At 44.1% G+C, this 15,000-nt stretch overlaps 3 protein-coding genes across 4 annotated transcripts in view; all 3 read left to right on the top strand.

Moving 5' to 3' along the window:
• gpr19 (G protein-coupled receptor 19) overlaps positions 1-1,522 on the top strand; it is a 4,243-nt gene extending 2,721 nt beyond the window's left edge. The window contains exon 2 of the mRNA XM_083935261.1: positions 1-1,522. This exon is cut by the window's left edge and continues 672 nt beyond it. Coding sequence (XP_083791387.1) covers positions 1-632 — 632 coding nt within the window. The 3' untranslated portion in view covers positions 633-1,522.
• A 2,163-nt stretch (positions 1,523-3,685) lies between these two features.
• Positions 3,686-6,640, top strand: crebl2 (cAMP responsive element binding protein-like 2). Of its 2 annotated transcripts, none has more exons than XM_083935267.1 (3): positions 3,686-3,752; positions 4,777-4,974; positions 5,841-6,640. In XM_083935267.1, exons 2-3 carry the CDS (start codon positions 4,777-4,779, stop codon positions 5,961-5,963), a joined length of 321 nt encoding a protein of 106 aa, XP_083791393.1. In that variant the 5' UTR covers positions 3,686-3,752; the 3' UTR covers positions 5,964-6,640. The 2 variants fall into 2 exon arrangements, with proteins under 2 accessions (XP_083791393.1, XP_083791392.1); XM_083935266.1 differs by having other exon boundaries at positions 3,691-3,970.
• A 5,272-nt stretch (positions 6,641-11,912) lies between these two features.
• Positions 11,913-15,000, top strand: part of dusp16 (dual specificity phosphatase 16) — a 4,425-nt gene continuing 1,337 nt past the window's right edge. Inside the window, 6 exon segments of the mRNA XM_083935260.1 lie at positions 11,913-12,174; positions 13,163-13,301; positions 13,653-13,816; positions 13,893-14,052; positions 14,463-14,586; positions 14,677-15,000. The exon segment at positions 14,677-15,000 is cut by the window's right edge and continues 229 nt beyond it. Of these exon segments, the coding sequence (XP_083791386.1) occupies positions 11,914-12,174; positions 13,163-13,301; positions 13,653-13,816; positions 13,893-14,052; positions 14,463-14,586; positions 14,677-15,000 (1,172 nt within the window). The 5' untranslated portion in view covers position 11,913.

Here is a 15,000-nt window from a genome sequence, read left to right as displayed (position 1 = left end):
GTCATTGTGACTTCTTCCTTCCGGACACGTGGGGCAGCATAGCCTACGCCGCCGTTCACCTCCTGTTTGGTTTTCTGGTTCCTGTGGCGCTGATTTTGTCCTTCTACCAGCGGGTGGTGCGCTACATCTGGAGGATCAGCGCCGACGGCCACACGGTGCGCCGCACAATGAACATCGTCCCGAGGACTAAAGTCAAGACCATCAAGATGTTCCTCATGCTCAATTCCGTCTTCTTCCTCACCTGGACGCCCTTCTACATCGCCCAGCTGTGGCACCCGAGGGAGTCCGACGGCCCCAGCCGGCAGGGGCTGCTGTTCTTCACGGCCATCGCCTGGATCTCCTTCAGCTCCACGGCGTCCAAGCCGACCCTGTACTCTGTCTACAACGCCAACTTCAGAAGGGGCATGAGGGAGACCTTCTGCATGTCGTCCATGAAATGCTACCGCAGCAACGCGTACACCATCACGGCGAGCTCTCGGATGGCCAAGAAGAACTACATCGGGGTGGTGGAGATCCCAGTTCAAGCGAAGACGGTCGCCAAGGACTCGGTTTACGATTCGTTTGACCGAGAGGCCAAAGAGAAGAAGGTCGCCTGGACCTCCAACGCCAACCCCCCCAACACTTTCGTCTGAGGGACTTTGGACGGTTTGGAAAGTGTGAATGAACTTCGACAGCACAGCGTCACAGTTGGCGGGCTAAGCTAACATGCTAGCCCCGTATTCAGCTACAGACACAGAATGTGTTCAGTTTGTAAAAAGGGCTTTTTTTCGGATGTAACGCCGTCTGGCAGCCATATTGGAGGTCACAGCTCGCTGTTTTTACACTTCTTATCTGAGTCATACTTTACTCCCGTGCTGTCTTTAGCTCGTCGATGCATCAGCTTTGTATTTGGATGATGTCGGTTTGTGACCTGTTGTAAATGACTCTGATGTTCTGCAGTGATGTTTGTGGTAGAAGCTAACGTTAGCCGTGGCTACTCGCCGTGTGTTGACATTAGCTGTGTTCAAAATCGTTCCCCATCACAGGAGTGGTGCACTACATTGTGTGCACGCTATTTTGTAGTGGTGTTTGAATTCTCTGTGGTTAATTTCATTCATTAATAGTTCACTATGAAATACCCACAATGCACAGCTCGTTTGAGCGTACACCTGATGTGCACTACATTGTACTGCTGCATACCACAATGCAACGCGTCGGGTTTTACCGGAGGAGAAGAAGAGCAGAAGAGGCGCTAACGGTAGCCATAGAGCTAACTGCAGTTAAGAACCGTTACGAACAACGGCTTCGAACAAGCGTCACGAACCATCGATACGGACAACCGTTGCTATATCCGTCACTCATATATCCATCAAATCCCAGTGTGGTGTGTGAACTCTGGTTTGGTGGTTCCCTGTATCGTGGAGTGTTTGATAAACACTTTACAGGGAACAGTGAGTGGGTGAGGGAACAGTGAGTGAGGGAACAGTGAGTGAGTGAGTGAGGGAACCGTTTTGAACTCAGCTGCTGTCGTCCTCTGCTGTCGTCCTCTGCTGTCGTCCTCTGCCGTGTCACTCATGCAGAGTCACTCATGCAGAGTCACGCGGAGTCGCTCACAGCTCCATGAAGCTTCAGTGTGTTCAGGTGAACTGAGCCGCTTCACTCTCAGTGTTTCTAATAAAGAGTCAAAGAGACGAGTGCAGCTCTTTCTGTTCTGGAGTCAAAGTTATGATTGTTTAGAAAATGTTACTTTACCAACCAACCGACCAACCGACCGACCGACCGATCGACCTGCTTACTGACCAACCAACCAACCTGCTTACTGACCAACCAACCAACCAACCAACCAACCAACCAACCAACCAATCAACCAACCAACCAACCAACCTGCTTACTGACCAACCAACCAACCAACCAACCAACCAACCAATCAACCAACCGACCAACCAACTAACCTGCTTACTGACCAACCAACCAACCAACCAGCCAATCAACCTGCTTACTGACCAACCAACCAACCAACCTACCAACCTACCTACCTGCTTACTGACCAACCAACCAACCAACCAACCAACCAACCAACCAACCAACCAATCAACCAACCGACCAACCAACTAACCTGCTTACTGACCAACCAACCAACCAACCAGCCAATCAACCTGCTTACGGACCAACCAATCAACCAACCAACCAATCGACCAACCGACCAACCAACCTGCTTACTGACCTACCTACCTACCAACCAACCAAGTGACCTACCTACTTACCTACCAACTACTAAACAACTACTCAACCGACCAACCTGCTTACCAACCAACCAACCAACCAACCAACCTGCTTACCGACCAACCAACCAACCAACCAACCAACCAACCTGCTTACTGACCAACCAACCTGATTAGTGACCTACCAACCAACCAACCAACCTGCTTACTGACCAACCAACCAACCAACCAACCAGCCAACCAACCAACCAACCAGCCAACCAACCAACCTGCTTACTGACCAACCAACCAACCAACCAACCAACCAGCCTACTGACCAACCAACCAACCAACTAACCAACCAACCAACCAACCAACCAACCTGCTTACGGACCAACCGACCAACCAACCTGCTTACTGACCTACCTACCTACCAACCAACCAAGCGACCTACCTGCTTACCGACCAACCAACCAACCAACCAACCAACCAACCAACCTGCTGTTTTTGAGTAAACGTGCCCTGGAACCTTTTCAGAAGTCGAGGTGAGAAGAAAAAAGAAACTGAAGGAAATGTGTTATTTTAGAAGAAAGGTGAGGAATAGCATAGTTCTATTATTATTATTATTATTATTATTATTATCATTATTGTTGTTTTTGTTATTTTCATTCTTCTTCTTCTCATTATTTTTATTATTTATATTTTTATTCTATTTTCATTATTTCATTAACTTATCTCTGTCTTTGTGCTGCTGCAACAATCATTTCTATTTATTTTATTATTTTATTTTCATTATTTTATATATTCATAACAACAACAACAACAATAATAATAATAACAATAGAAACATCAGAAAAAAATAAAACTACATTTAAATATTGCAATAACGGCTGATGTAACTGTGTTATAAGTTTAAATGTTTTTATTTATTATTATTCATGAATATTAAATATTGATGATGCCCTTAAGTAAAATAATAATAATAATAATAATAATAATAAATATAATAATAATAATAAATATAATAATAATAATAATAATAAATATAATAATAATAATAATTATAATAATAAATATAATAATAATAATAATAATAAATATAATAATAATAATAATAATAAATATAATAATAATAATAATAATAATTATAATAATAAATATAATAATAATAATAATTATAATAATAAATATAATAATAATAATAATAATAAATATAATAATAATAATAATAATAATAAATATAATAATAATAATAATAATAATAAATATAATAATAATAAGAATAATAATAAAAATAATAATACATATAATAATAATATTTATAATAATAATAATAATAATAATAATAATAATAATAATAATAATAATAATAATAATGTGTTATATAAATGATATATTAAATGTTTTATAAATATTAATTCCTCCTCTCCAGCAGGTGGCGGGAAAATGCCGTGATGCAGCCTACCGCCAATAACGTCACAGAAGAAGAACCGCTGACGTCACCGCGCACGCAGGCAGGAAACGCGATGTAAACAAAAGCGCTACACAACAACAACAACAACAACAACGGCAGTGCGTTACTCCGCCGTGTTTGCTGTTAGCTCCCCGGTGTTAGCTGTTAGCTCCCCGGTGTTAGCCCCGTGTCCGGCACCGGACCGACTTTAACGTTTATTAAGCATATTTCTGATCATTAGCGCGCGCTGTGGTCCGTTAGCTCAGCTGTTAGCGGACTGAAGCTAACGGAGCTAGCTGTTAGCGCGTTAGCCTTCACTAACATGGACGAGAACAAGGTAGGAAGCTAACGGAGCTAATGAAGCTAACGGAGCTAATGAAGCTAACGGAGCTAACGATGAACATTTAACAATAAAAAGAATATTTAACGATATAAAGAGGTCATAGTGACGTCAGTGAAGACGCTGATTAATGTTTATAAATGTTTATGAAGCTAAATGTGAAGTTTATGAAGCTAAATGTGAAGATTATGAAGCTAAATGTGAAGTTTATGAAGCTAAATGTGAAGTTTATGAAGCTAAATGTGAAGTTTATGAAGCTAAATGTGAAGATTATGAAGCTAAATGTGAAGTTTATGAAGCTAAATGTGAAGTTTTTGTCCTTTAATGAGGATTTAAAATCATATTTATATGAAGTTTAAGGTTTTAGCTGTTCAGGAGGAACCGGTGTGTTTTTACACAGGGCTTGAGAAACATATTATAGATCTATATCTAGATATAGATAGATATAGATATACACTAACATATGCTAAATTATATAACAGTGTGGAAAGGATCAGTGCAACATCAGTATAATATAAATGTAAAATTGTAAATATAAAAGTTTAATAAATTATAATATATTAATATAAAGAATAATAAGTGAAAATAATAATAATAATTATAATGTATTTATTCAGATGGTGTCTGGTGATTATTTAATAATATAAATAATGATAATATTGTATTAATAACGTGTGTTTCTTTAGATGGTGTCTGGTGATAATATAATATTAATATTAATAATAATGTGTGTATTTATTCAGATGGTGTGTGGTGATTATAATAATAATAATATAAATATTAATAATGGCGTGTTTTGTCAGATGGTGTGTGGTAAAGTGAAGAAACCAGGCAAGCGCGGCCGTAAACCTGCAAAGATCGACCTGAAGGCCAAACTGGAGCGCAGCCGCCAGAGCGCCCGAGAGTGCCGCGCCCGCAAGAAGCTGCGCTACCAGTACCTGGAGGAGCTGGTGTCCAGCAAGGAGAGGGCCATCTGCGCGCTCAGGGAGGAGCTGGAGATGGTACCACTGTCATTATTATTATTAATATATTATTATTATTATTATTATTATTATCATCATTATTCATGTTTACACTGATAAAGAGAGAGAGGGCCATCTGCGCGCTCAGGGAGGAGCTGGAGATGGTACCACTGTCATTATTATTATAATTATTATTATTATTAATATATTATTATTATAATTATTATTATTATCATCATTATTCATGTTTACACTGATAAAGAGAGAGAGGGCCGTCTGCGCGCTCAGGGAGGAGCTGGAGATGGTACCACTGTCATTATTATTATTAATATATTATTATTATTATTATTATCATTATTATTCATGTTTACACTGATAAAGAGAGAGGGCCGTCTGCGCGCTCAGGGAGGAGCTGGAGATGGTACAGAGGACGTTGAACGTTAGAGTTACTTGTTGTTGTTGTTGTTGTTGTTTACCTGTTGTCTTCAGTATAAGCAGTGGTGCTGTTGTTTATTGTTGTTGTTGACTTGTTGTTGTTTACTTGTCGACAGTATAAGCAGTGGTGTTGTTGTTGACTTGTTGTTGTTGTTTACCTGTTGTCTTCAGTATAAGCAGTGGTGCTGTTGTTGTTGACTTGTTGTTGTTGTTGTTTACCTGTTGTCCTCAGTATAAGCAGTGGTGCTGTTGTTTACCTGTTGTTGTTGTTGTTGACTTGTTGTTGTTTACCTGTTGTCTTCAGTATAAGCAGTGGTGTTGTTGTTGACTTGTTGTTGTTTACCTGTTGTCTTCAGTATAAGCAGTGGTGTTGTTGTTTACCTGTTGTTGTTGTTGTTGTTGTCTTCAGTATAAGCAGTGGTGCTGTTGTTGTTGACTTGTTGTTGTTGTTGTTTACCTGTTGTCCTCAGTATAAGCAGTGGTGCTCGGCCATGGATCAGGGGAAGATCCCGTCTGAGATCAAAGCTCTTCTGACGGGAGACGAACAGAAGCCGTCGAGCGTCAGCAGCAAGAAGAAGAACGCTCACAACTGATTATTACATTATTATTATTATTATTAATGTGTTTATTGTTATTTACAACAATATTCAGCACTTATAAACACACAAACATCAACACTGACACTTTATTCACGTCACATTAATCTTTCGTCTGATCATAAAAACAAACAGTTTCTTATTTCAGGTGAAAGTTTTGTTTTGTGTCGTTTATTAAACTTTAATCGTCTTAAAGTCAAATATTAAACATTAAACATAAAAATCATGAGACAAAAGGAAACGAGTCAAATTTAAAACAATAAAAGATTATTTATTATTTATGTGTTTTATCGATTTAATCTGTTTTTTCTCTTTAAATGTTTTTTGTTTCTGCAGATTATTAAAAAAATGTTTTTTTTAAATGAATAAATAAAACATTTTCCTTTTGTGGAAAAATCCCGAGACAATGATTAAATAAAAACATATAAAAATATAAAAATGATCAAATCTAGTAAATGAGCAGTGAAACAAACAGGAAGTGATTTGAGTGTTTTTATATTTAAATATGATTTCATTTAATCAAAGTCTCAATAATTCGTCTTAAATCTGATTTTCAGCTCAGTGTTTATGAAAAACATGTTTTGTTTTCTTGTTATTAATAAAAAATAAAAAATAATTCACTTTAATGTTTATTATCGTTTCATTTGTGACTTTGTGAATAAACGCTGTTTGGATCTGAAGCGTCTGAAGCTTTTTTATTATACTTTTATATTACTTTATTATATTTATTACATATATTAGATATTTATTATTTTATAATAATAATTATTTCATTCATCAGAGAAATGTTGAGATGAGGAATTATTAATTATTAACAAACGAAGAGTTTTCACCCGAGTTACTTTGATCTGAAGCATTTTCACGTTTAAATTATTACAATTAAATGTTTAAACAATTATATTATTTATGTTTCATTTCCTGGCATATAGATTTAATTATGGAGTCATGCATTTATTTTGAATTATTTTCTATCATTTTTAATTATGTTGATTTTTTTATTATTTTGTATTGTTTTTAATTCTTTTTTTTTTGAATTTCTAAAATTATTTTTAATCACTTAAAATATTGTTTTTATTATTTTGAATTATGTTTTATCGTTTTCAAGTTTTTTTTATTGTTTTTAAGTATTTTGTTATTGTTTTTAATTATTTTTAATCATTTTTAATAATTTTTTTATTGTTCTTTATTGTTTTGAATTATTTTCTATTATTTTTAACATTTAAAATATTTTTTTGTTATTATTTTTAATTATATTTTCTTTAAAAAAAAATCCTTTTTAATGATGATTTATCAGTTTTGGCCGCTCCGGGCCTCCGTACTCAGCCTGCGCCTGTTTAAAGGTAACGGCTGTTTTCCGTCGGCGCAGCGCTGAACTGCGCCTGCGCCTTTAAGCCGCCCGGAGCAGCGATGACGACATGGTTTATTTTTACCGCGGTGACCTCATCATCGCAGGCAGCGGGACGTCACCGTCTTCTTCTCCAACTTTACCGCGTCTCACTTTCTTTTCTGCGGCCGGACTCCATCTTTGAACCGTTCCCCCGGAGCACCGGAGCACCGGCGGCCGCGGCTGACGGAGGGTCGCCCCGCGGTGAGTTCAACCGCGAGGAACCTGCGGGAAAGTTCCGTTAACGGAGGGCCTCAAAGTTACAGCGGAGCTCCGTGAGTCCGCTGACGGGAACAGTGTGTGTGTGTGTGTGTGTGTGTGTGTGTGTGTGTGTGTGTGTGTGTGTGAGAGTGAGAGAGAGGGGGGGCGGGAACTGGGACACGGAGGCCGAAAATGTCGCTTGTTTTTGGGGTTGTTTTTTGTTTTTACAGCAGTCAGCCTGGAGGTCAGAGAACAGCGAGATAATACCACCTTAACTAACATCATACCACCTTAACTAACATCTGAACTAGCATCAGACCACCTTAACTAACATCAGACCACCTTAACCAACATCATACCACCTTAACTAACATCATACCACCTTAACTAGCATCTGAACTAACATCAGACCACCTTAACTAACATCAGACCACCTTAACTAACATCAGACCACCTTAACTAACATCTTACCACCTTAACTAACATCATACCACCTTAACTAACATCTGAACTAACATCTGACCACCTTAACTAACATCATACCACCTTAACTAACATCATACCACCTTAACTAGCACCAGACCACCTTAACTAACATCAGACCACCTTAACTAACATCAGACCACCTTAACTAACATCATACCACCTTAACTAACATCTGACCACCTTAACTAACATCAGACCACCTTAACTAACATCATACCACCTTAACTAACATCAGACCACCTTAACTAACATCTGACCACCTTAACTAACATCATACCACCTTAACTAACACCAGACCACCTTAACTAACATCAGACCACCTTAACTAACATCATACCACCTTAACTAACATCGGACCACCTTAACTAGTATCGGACCACCTTAACTAACATCGGACCACCTTAACTAACATCTGACCACCTTAACTAACATCATACCACCTTAACTAACATCTGACCACCTTAACTAACATCAGACCACCTTAACTAACATCATACCACCTTAACTAACATCAGACCACCTTAACTAACATCTGACCACCTTAACTAATATCAGACCACCTTAACTAACATCAGACCACCTTAACTAACATCATACCACCTTAACTAACATCAGACCACCTTAACTAACATCAGACCACCTTAACTAACATCAGACCACCTTAACTAACATCAGACCACCTTAACTAACATCAGACCACCTTAACTAACATCATACCACCTTAACTAACATCATACCACCTTAACTAACATCAGACCACCTTAACTAACATCAGACCACCTTAAATAACATCTGACCACCTTAACTAACATCAGACCACCTTAAATAACATCTGACCACCTTAACTAGCATCTGACCACCTTAACTAACATCAGACCACCTTAAATAACATCAGACCACCTTATCTAGCATCAGACCACCTTAACTAACACCAGACCACCTTAACTAACATCAGACCACCTTAACTAACATCAGACCACCTTAACTAACATCAGACCACCTTAAATAACATCAGACCACCTTATCTAGCATCAGACCACCTTAAATAACATCAGACCACCTTATCTAGCATCAGACCACCTTAACTAACACCAGACCACCTTAACTAACATCATACCACCTTAACTAACATCAGACCACCTTAACTAACATCAGACCACCTTAACTAACATCTGACCACCTTAACTAACATCAGACCACCTTAACTAACATCGGACCACCTAAACTAACATCAGACCACCTTAACTAACACCAGACCACCTTAACTGAACAGCTCAGTTAAACATGCTAACGTCTGCAGTTCACTCTGCTGCTAACACATGCTAACACATGCTAACGTGACATGCTGTCGTCCCCGGAGGATGAAATATAATGAAACACACAAACCGTAATAAAGAGGTTTAATGTGTGTGTGTGTGTGTGTGTGTGTGTGTGTGTGTGTGTGTGTGTGTGTCTCCCTGTGTGTGTGTGTGTGTCCCTCCCTTTTGTGTGTGTGTGTGTGTGTGTGTCCCTACCTGTGTGTGTGTGTGCGTGTGTGTGTGTGTGTGTGCGTGTGTGTGTGTGTGCGTGTGTGTATGTGTGTGTGTCTGTGTGTGTGTGTGCGTGTGTGTATGTGTGTGTGGGTCTCTGTGTGTGTGTGTGTGTCTCTGTGTGTGTGTGTGTGTGTGTGTCACTGTGCGTGTGTGTGTGTCCCTCCCTGTGTCTCTGTGTGTGTGTCTCTGGTGTGTGTGTGTGTGTGTGTGTGGGGTCAAAGTCCTGTGATTGGCTGAGTCATTAACCTTTGTCACAGGTGTGACCGTCGTCATAATTCACCACGTTAATAATTAATAATGTTTCTGTTTCAGTGTAACTTTAACACACACGTCTGTTATTACAGATTATTATTAAATATTATTATTAAATATTATTATTATCTATTATCATCTATCATTACCTGTGGTTTTAGTTTAATATCGCGATCAGACGAGTTTCAGCTCTTTCTTTTTATTTTCTGTGATTTGATGAAAATCTGTTGTCATGGAAACAGACGAGACTTATTTTATCCAAACATAAACAAAAGATTATTCAACATTAATAAACATAATAAATGTGTCTGAGACGCATCACAACATCGACACTGGAGTCAAATCTGATATAACAAATATAATATGATCTAACATCTGATATAAGAAGATATCAAATCTGATAAGAGTGTAAATAAAATAAAGGATATTAACTATAATATATATATTTATACTGAGGGTGTTGTTGTTGACGTGACGTGACGTGCTGACGGTGTTGTTGTTGACAGTGTTGACAGGTTTGTTGTTGACATTGTTGACGTGGCGGTGTTGTTGTTGACGGTGACGACAGTGTTGTTGTTGACGGTGCTGATGGTGTTGGTGTTGACGGTGTTGGTGTTGACGGTGTTGGTGCTGACGGTGTTGTTGTTGACGGTGCTGATGGTGTTGTTGACGGTGACGACAGTGTTGTTGTTGACGGTGTTGTTGTTGACGATGTTGTTGTTGACAGTGTTGTTGTTGACGGTGTTGTTGTTGACGGTGTTTGTGGTGTTGTTGTTGGCGATGACGACAGTGTTGTTGTTGACGGTGCTGATGGTGTTGGTGTTGACGGTGTTGGTGTTGACGGTGTTGTTGTTGACGGTGCTGATGGTGTTGTTGTTGACGGTGACGACAGTGTTGGTGTTGACGGTGTTGGTGTTGACGGTGTTGGTGCTGACGGTGTTGTTGTTGACGGTGCTGATGGTGTTGTTGTTGACGGTGACGACAGTGTTGTTGTTGACGGTGTTGTTGTTGACAGTGCTGACGGTGTTGTTGTTGACGGTGACGACAGTGTTGTTGTTGACGATGTTGTTGTTGACAGTGTTGTTGTTGACGGTGTTGTTGTTGACGGTGTTGTTGTTGACGGTGTTGTTGTTGACAGTGTTGTTGACAGTGTTGTTGACAGTGTTGTTGTTGACGGTGTTGTTGACAGTCTTGTTGACAGTCTTGTTGACGGTGTTGTTGTTGACGGTGTTGTTGACAGTCTTGTTGACAGTCTTGTTGACGGTGTTGTTGTTGACGGTGTTGTTGACAGTCTTGTTGACAGTCTTGTTGACGGTGTTGTTGTTGACGGTGTTGTTGACAGTCTTGTTGACGGTGTTGTTGTTGACGGTGTTGTTGACAGTCTTGTTGACAGTCTTGTTGACGGTGTTGTTGTTGACGGTGTTGTTGACAGTCTTGTTGACAGTCTTGTTGACAGTGTTGTTGTTGACAGTGTTGTTGTTGACAGTCTTGTTGACGGTGTTGTTGTTGACGGTGTTGTTGACAGTCTTGTTGACAGTGTTGTTGACGGTGTTGTAGGTGTTGACTTGTGTTCTATTCAGATTTCTGCTTCGTCATCAGTGACGAGGTGCTGCCTAAACTAAAGTCTGTGTTCTCTGTGTTCAGCGTGAGCTGCGTCACCATGACGACCAGGACCGAGGTGCAGAGTGACGTCATCAGCGCTCCGTCCTGGAGCAACGCCGCCTTTTGGGTCACGCCCTCCCCCTCAGCACGCCGTTAAAGCACTCCTCGCCACACGCCACCCCCCCCCCTCTCTCTCTCCCTCTCTCTCTCCCTCTCTCTCTCTCTCTCTCCCTCTCTCTCTCCCTCTCTCTCTCTCTCTCTCCCTCTCTCTCTCTCTCTCTCTCTCTCTCTCGACCCGGGGGTTCCTGGATGACATCACACCCGGCCGACACAATGGAGCTCTTCATCGTCTGAGGTTCCTCGCCAGGCCGCGTCACTGCGCTGGACCGCCGCTCGAGGACGCCAGCGAGCAGGAAGAGGAGGGGGAGGAGGACCACGGTCAGGGGGGAGGGGGGTGGGAGGGTTCAGGGAGGGGGGAGTAGAGTCCGACATGTCCGGACCGGCACCGTCACGGGCCGGGGCGGCGCGGCCCGGAGCGGCGGCGCGGCCCCTCGGGGCGGAGGCTCTGGTGGCGCTGCTGGAGGGCGGGCTGGAGCGCGTGCTGCTGATTGACAGCCGGCCCTTCGTGGACTTTAACGCGGCGCACATCCTGGACGCCGTCAACGTCAACTGCTCCAAACTGATGAAGAGGAGGCTGCAGCAGGACAAGGTCCACATCCAGGAGCTGCTGCAGCACTCGGCCAAGAAGAGGGTACGAGTCGCACGGGTCACACGGGTCACAGCTGCACGAGTCACACGGGTCACACGGGTCACAGCCACACGAGTCACACGGGTCACACGGGTCACAGCCACACGAGTCACACGGGTCACAAGGGTCACACGGGTCACAGCCACACGGGTCACACGGGTCACACGAGTCACAGCAGCACGAGTCACACGGGTCACACGGGTCACACGAGTCACAGCAGCACGAGTCACACGGGTCACACGGGTCACACGAGTCACAGCAGCACGAGTCACACGGGTCACAGCCGCACGAGTCACACGGGTCACACGGGTCACAGCCGCACGAGTCACACGGGTCACAAGGGTCACACGGGTCACAGCCGCACGAGTCACACGAGTCACACGGGTCACAGCCGCACGAGTCACACAGGTCACACGAGTCACAGCCGCACGAGTCACACGAGTCACAAGGGTCACACGGGTCACAGCCAAACGAGTCACACGGGTCACACGGGTCACACGGGTCACACGGGTCACAGCCACACGAGTCACACGAGTCACACGGGTCACAAGGGTCACAGCCGCACGAGTCACACGAGTCACACGAGTCACACGGGTCACACGAGTCACAGCCGCACGAGTCACACGAGTCACACGGGTCACAAGGGTCACAGCCGCACGAGTCACACGAGTCACACGAGTCGCAGCCACACGGGTCACAGCCGCACTCATCCGGAATAGTCCATGTGACTTGGACTCGTGTGTGGATGAAACTTTCCGTTAGCTAGCGTGCTAACGTAAGCTAGCGTGCTAACTCCATGCTACAGTGGTTAGCATCGCATAGAGGATAGTGAATAAAAGTCACAATTAAGACTCCAACTCCCATGATCCTTTGCACCTTTGCCTTTGATTGAGACTGCAACTGTAATTATTAATATGTGCGTGTGTCTGTGTGTGTGTGTGTGTGTCTCTGTGTGTGTGTGTGTGTGTGTCTCTGTGTGTGTGTGTGTCAGTTGGAGCTGCAGGGCGTTCAGGAGGTCGTGGTTTACGATCAGAGTTCTTCGGATCCTTCGTGTCTCGGCTCCGAGTCGTTCCTCAGCGTCCTGCTGCTGAAACTGGAGCGGAGCTTCCCCTCCGTGCACCTGCTGTCAGGTCAGTCCGCGAGTCCGAGTCCAGACACGACACAGAGACGAGTCCAGACACGACACAGAGACGAGTCCAGACACGACACAGAGACGAGTCCAGACACGACACACAGACGAGTCCAGACACGACACAGAGACGAGTCCGAGTCCAGACACGACACAGAGACGAGTCCAGACACGACACAGAGACGAGTCCGAGTCCCTCAGGACGGACGACACAGAGACGAGTTCGAGTCCAGACACGACACAGAGACGAGTCCAGACACGACACAGGGACGAGTCCGAGTCCATCAGGACGGACGACACAGAGGCGTCGCTCCTCTGCAGCGTAACGAGACTGAGGTTGTGTTGCTCTCAGGTGGGTTCTCAGAGTTCTCCCGCCTGTTCCCGGGTCTGTGCGAGGGGAAGTCCACGCCGGCGCCCTCCAGCGTGTCCCAGCCCTGCCCGCCCGTCGCCACCGTGGGGCCGACCCGCATCCTGCCGCACCTGTACCTGGGCTGCCAGAGGGACGTCCTCAACCAGGTACGGCCGCTCCTTTAGCGTTAGCGTGTTAGCGTGAGCGCTGGACCCGCCCCCTCACCTGTGCCTCTGTCTCCAGGACCTGATGCAGCAGAACCACATCGTGTACGTGCTGAACGCCAGCAACACGTGCCCCAAACCAGACTTCATCCCAGACTCACACTTCCTCAGGGTCCCCGTCAACGACTCCTTCTGCGAGAAGATCCTGCCCTGGCTGGACCGCTCCCTGGACTTCATAGGTGTGTGTGTGTGTGTGTGTGTGTGTGTGTGTGTGTGTGTGTGTGTCTGTGTGTGTGTCTGTGTGTGTGTCTGTGTGTGTGTGTGTGTGTTTCATGATTGTGTGTCTGTGTGTGTGTGTGTTTCATGACTGTGTGTGTGTGTGTGTGTGTGTGTGTGTGTGTATGTGTCTGTGTGTGTGTTTCATGACTGTGTGTGTGTGTGTCTGTCTGTGTCTCTGTGTGTGTGTGTGTGTGTTTCATGACTGTGTGTGTGTGTGTCTGTCTGTGTCTCTGTGTGTGTGTGTGTGTGTTTCATGACTGTGTGTGTGTGTGTGTGTGTGTGTGTGTGTGTTTGTGTGTTTCATGACTGTGTGTGTGTGCGTGTGTGTGTGTGTGTGTGTGTGTGTGTGTGTGTGTGTGTGTGTGTTCAGAGACGGCGAAGGCGTCTGACGCCCGGGTCCTGGTTCACTGTCTGGCTGGAATCTCCCGCTCCGCCACCATCGCCATCGCCTACATCATGAAGAGGAGGGGCGTGTCCCTGGACGAGGCGTACAGGTGAGGCCTACGTTTCCCACAATGCACCTGGCCGCTGCTGTTTATCACAGTTCTGATGCCGCCTCCTTCTTCTTCTTCTGTGTTTTTCAGGTTCGTGAAGGAGAAGCGTCCGACCATCTCCCCCAACTTCAACTTCCTGGGTCAGCTGCTGGACTTCGAGAGGACGCTCCAGAGTCCGGACGCCACCGACGGGACGCTCCAGAGTCCGGACGCTGCTGACGGGACGCTCCAGAGTCTGGACGCCACCAATGGGACGCTCCAGAGTCTGGACGCCGATGACGGGACACTCAAGAGTCCGGACGCCGCAGACGGGCTGCTCCAGAGTCCTGATGCCGCTGACAGGACGCAGAAGACTGTAAGCAGCGAGCAGCCGGACCCCCCGGCGTGCCCGGAGGCCCCGGTGGGCGGCGGCCT

Source organism: Echiichthys vipera (genome assembly GCF_963691815.1).
Source record: "Echiichthys vipera genome assembly, chromosome: 20".
Lineage (NCBI taxonomy): Eukaryota > Metazoa > Chordata > Actinopteri > Perciformes > Trachinidae > Echiichthys > Echiichthys vipera.
The sequence above is the reverse complement of the archived record's forward strand: the minus strand, read 5'-3'. Positions and strand labels throughout refer to the sequence as shown.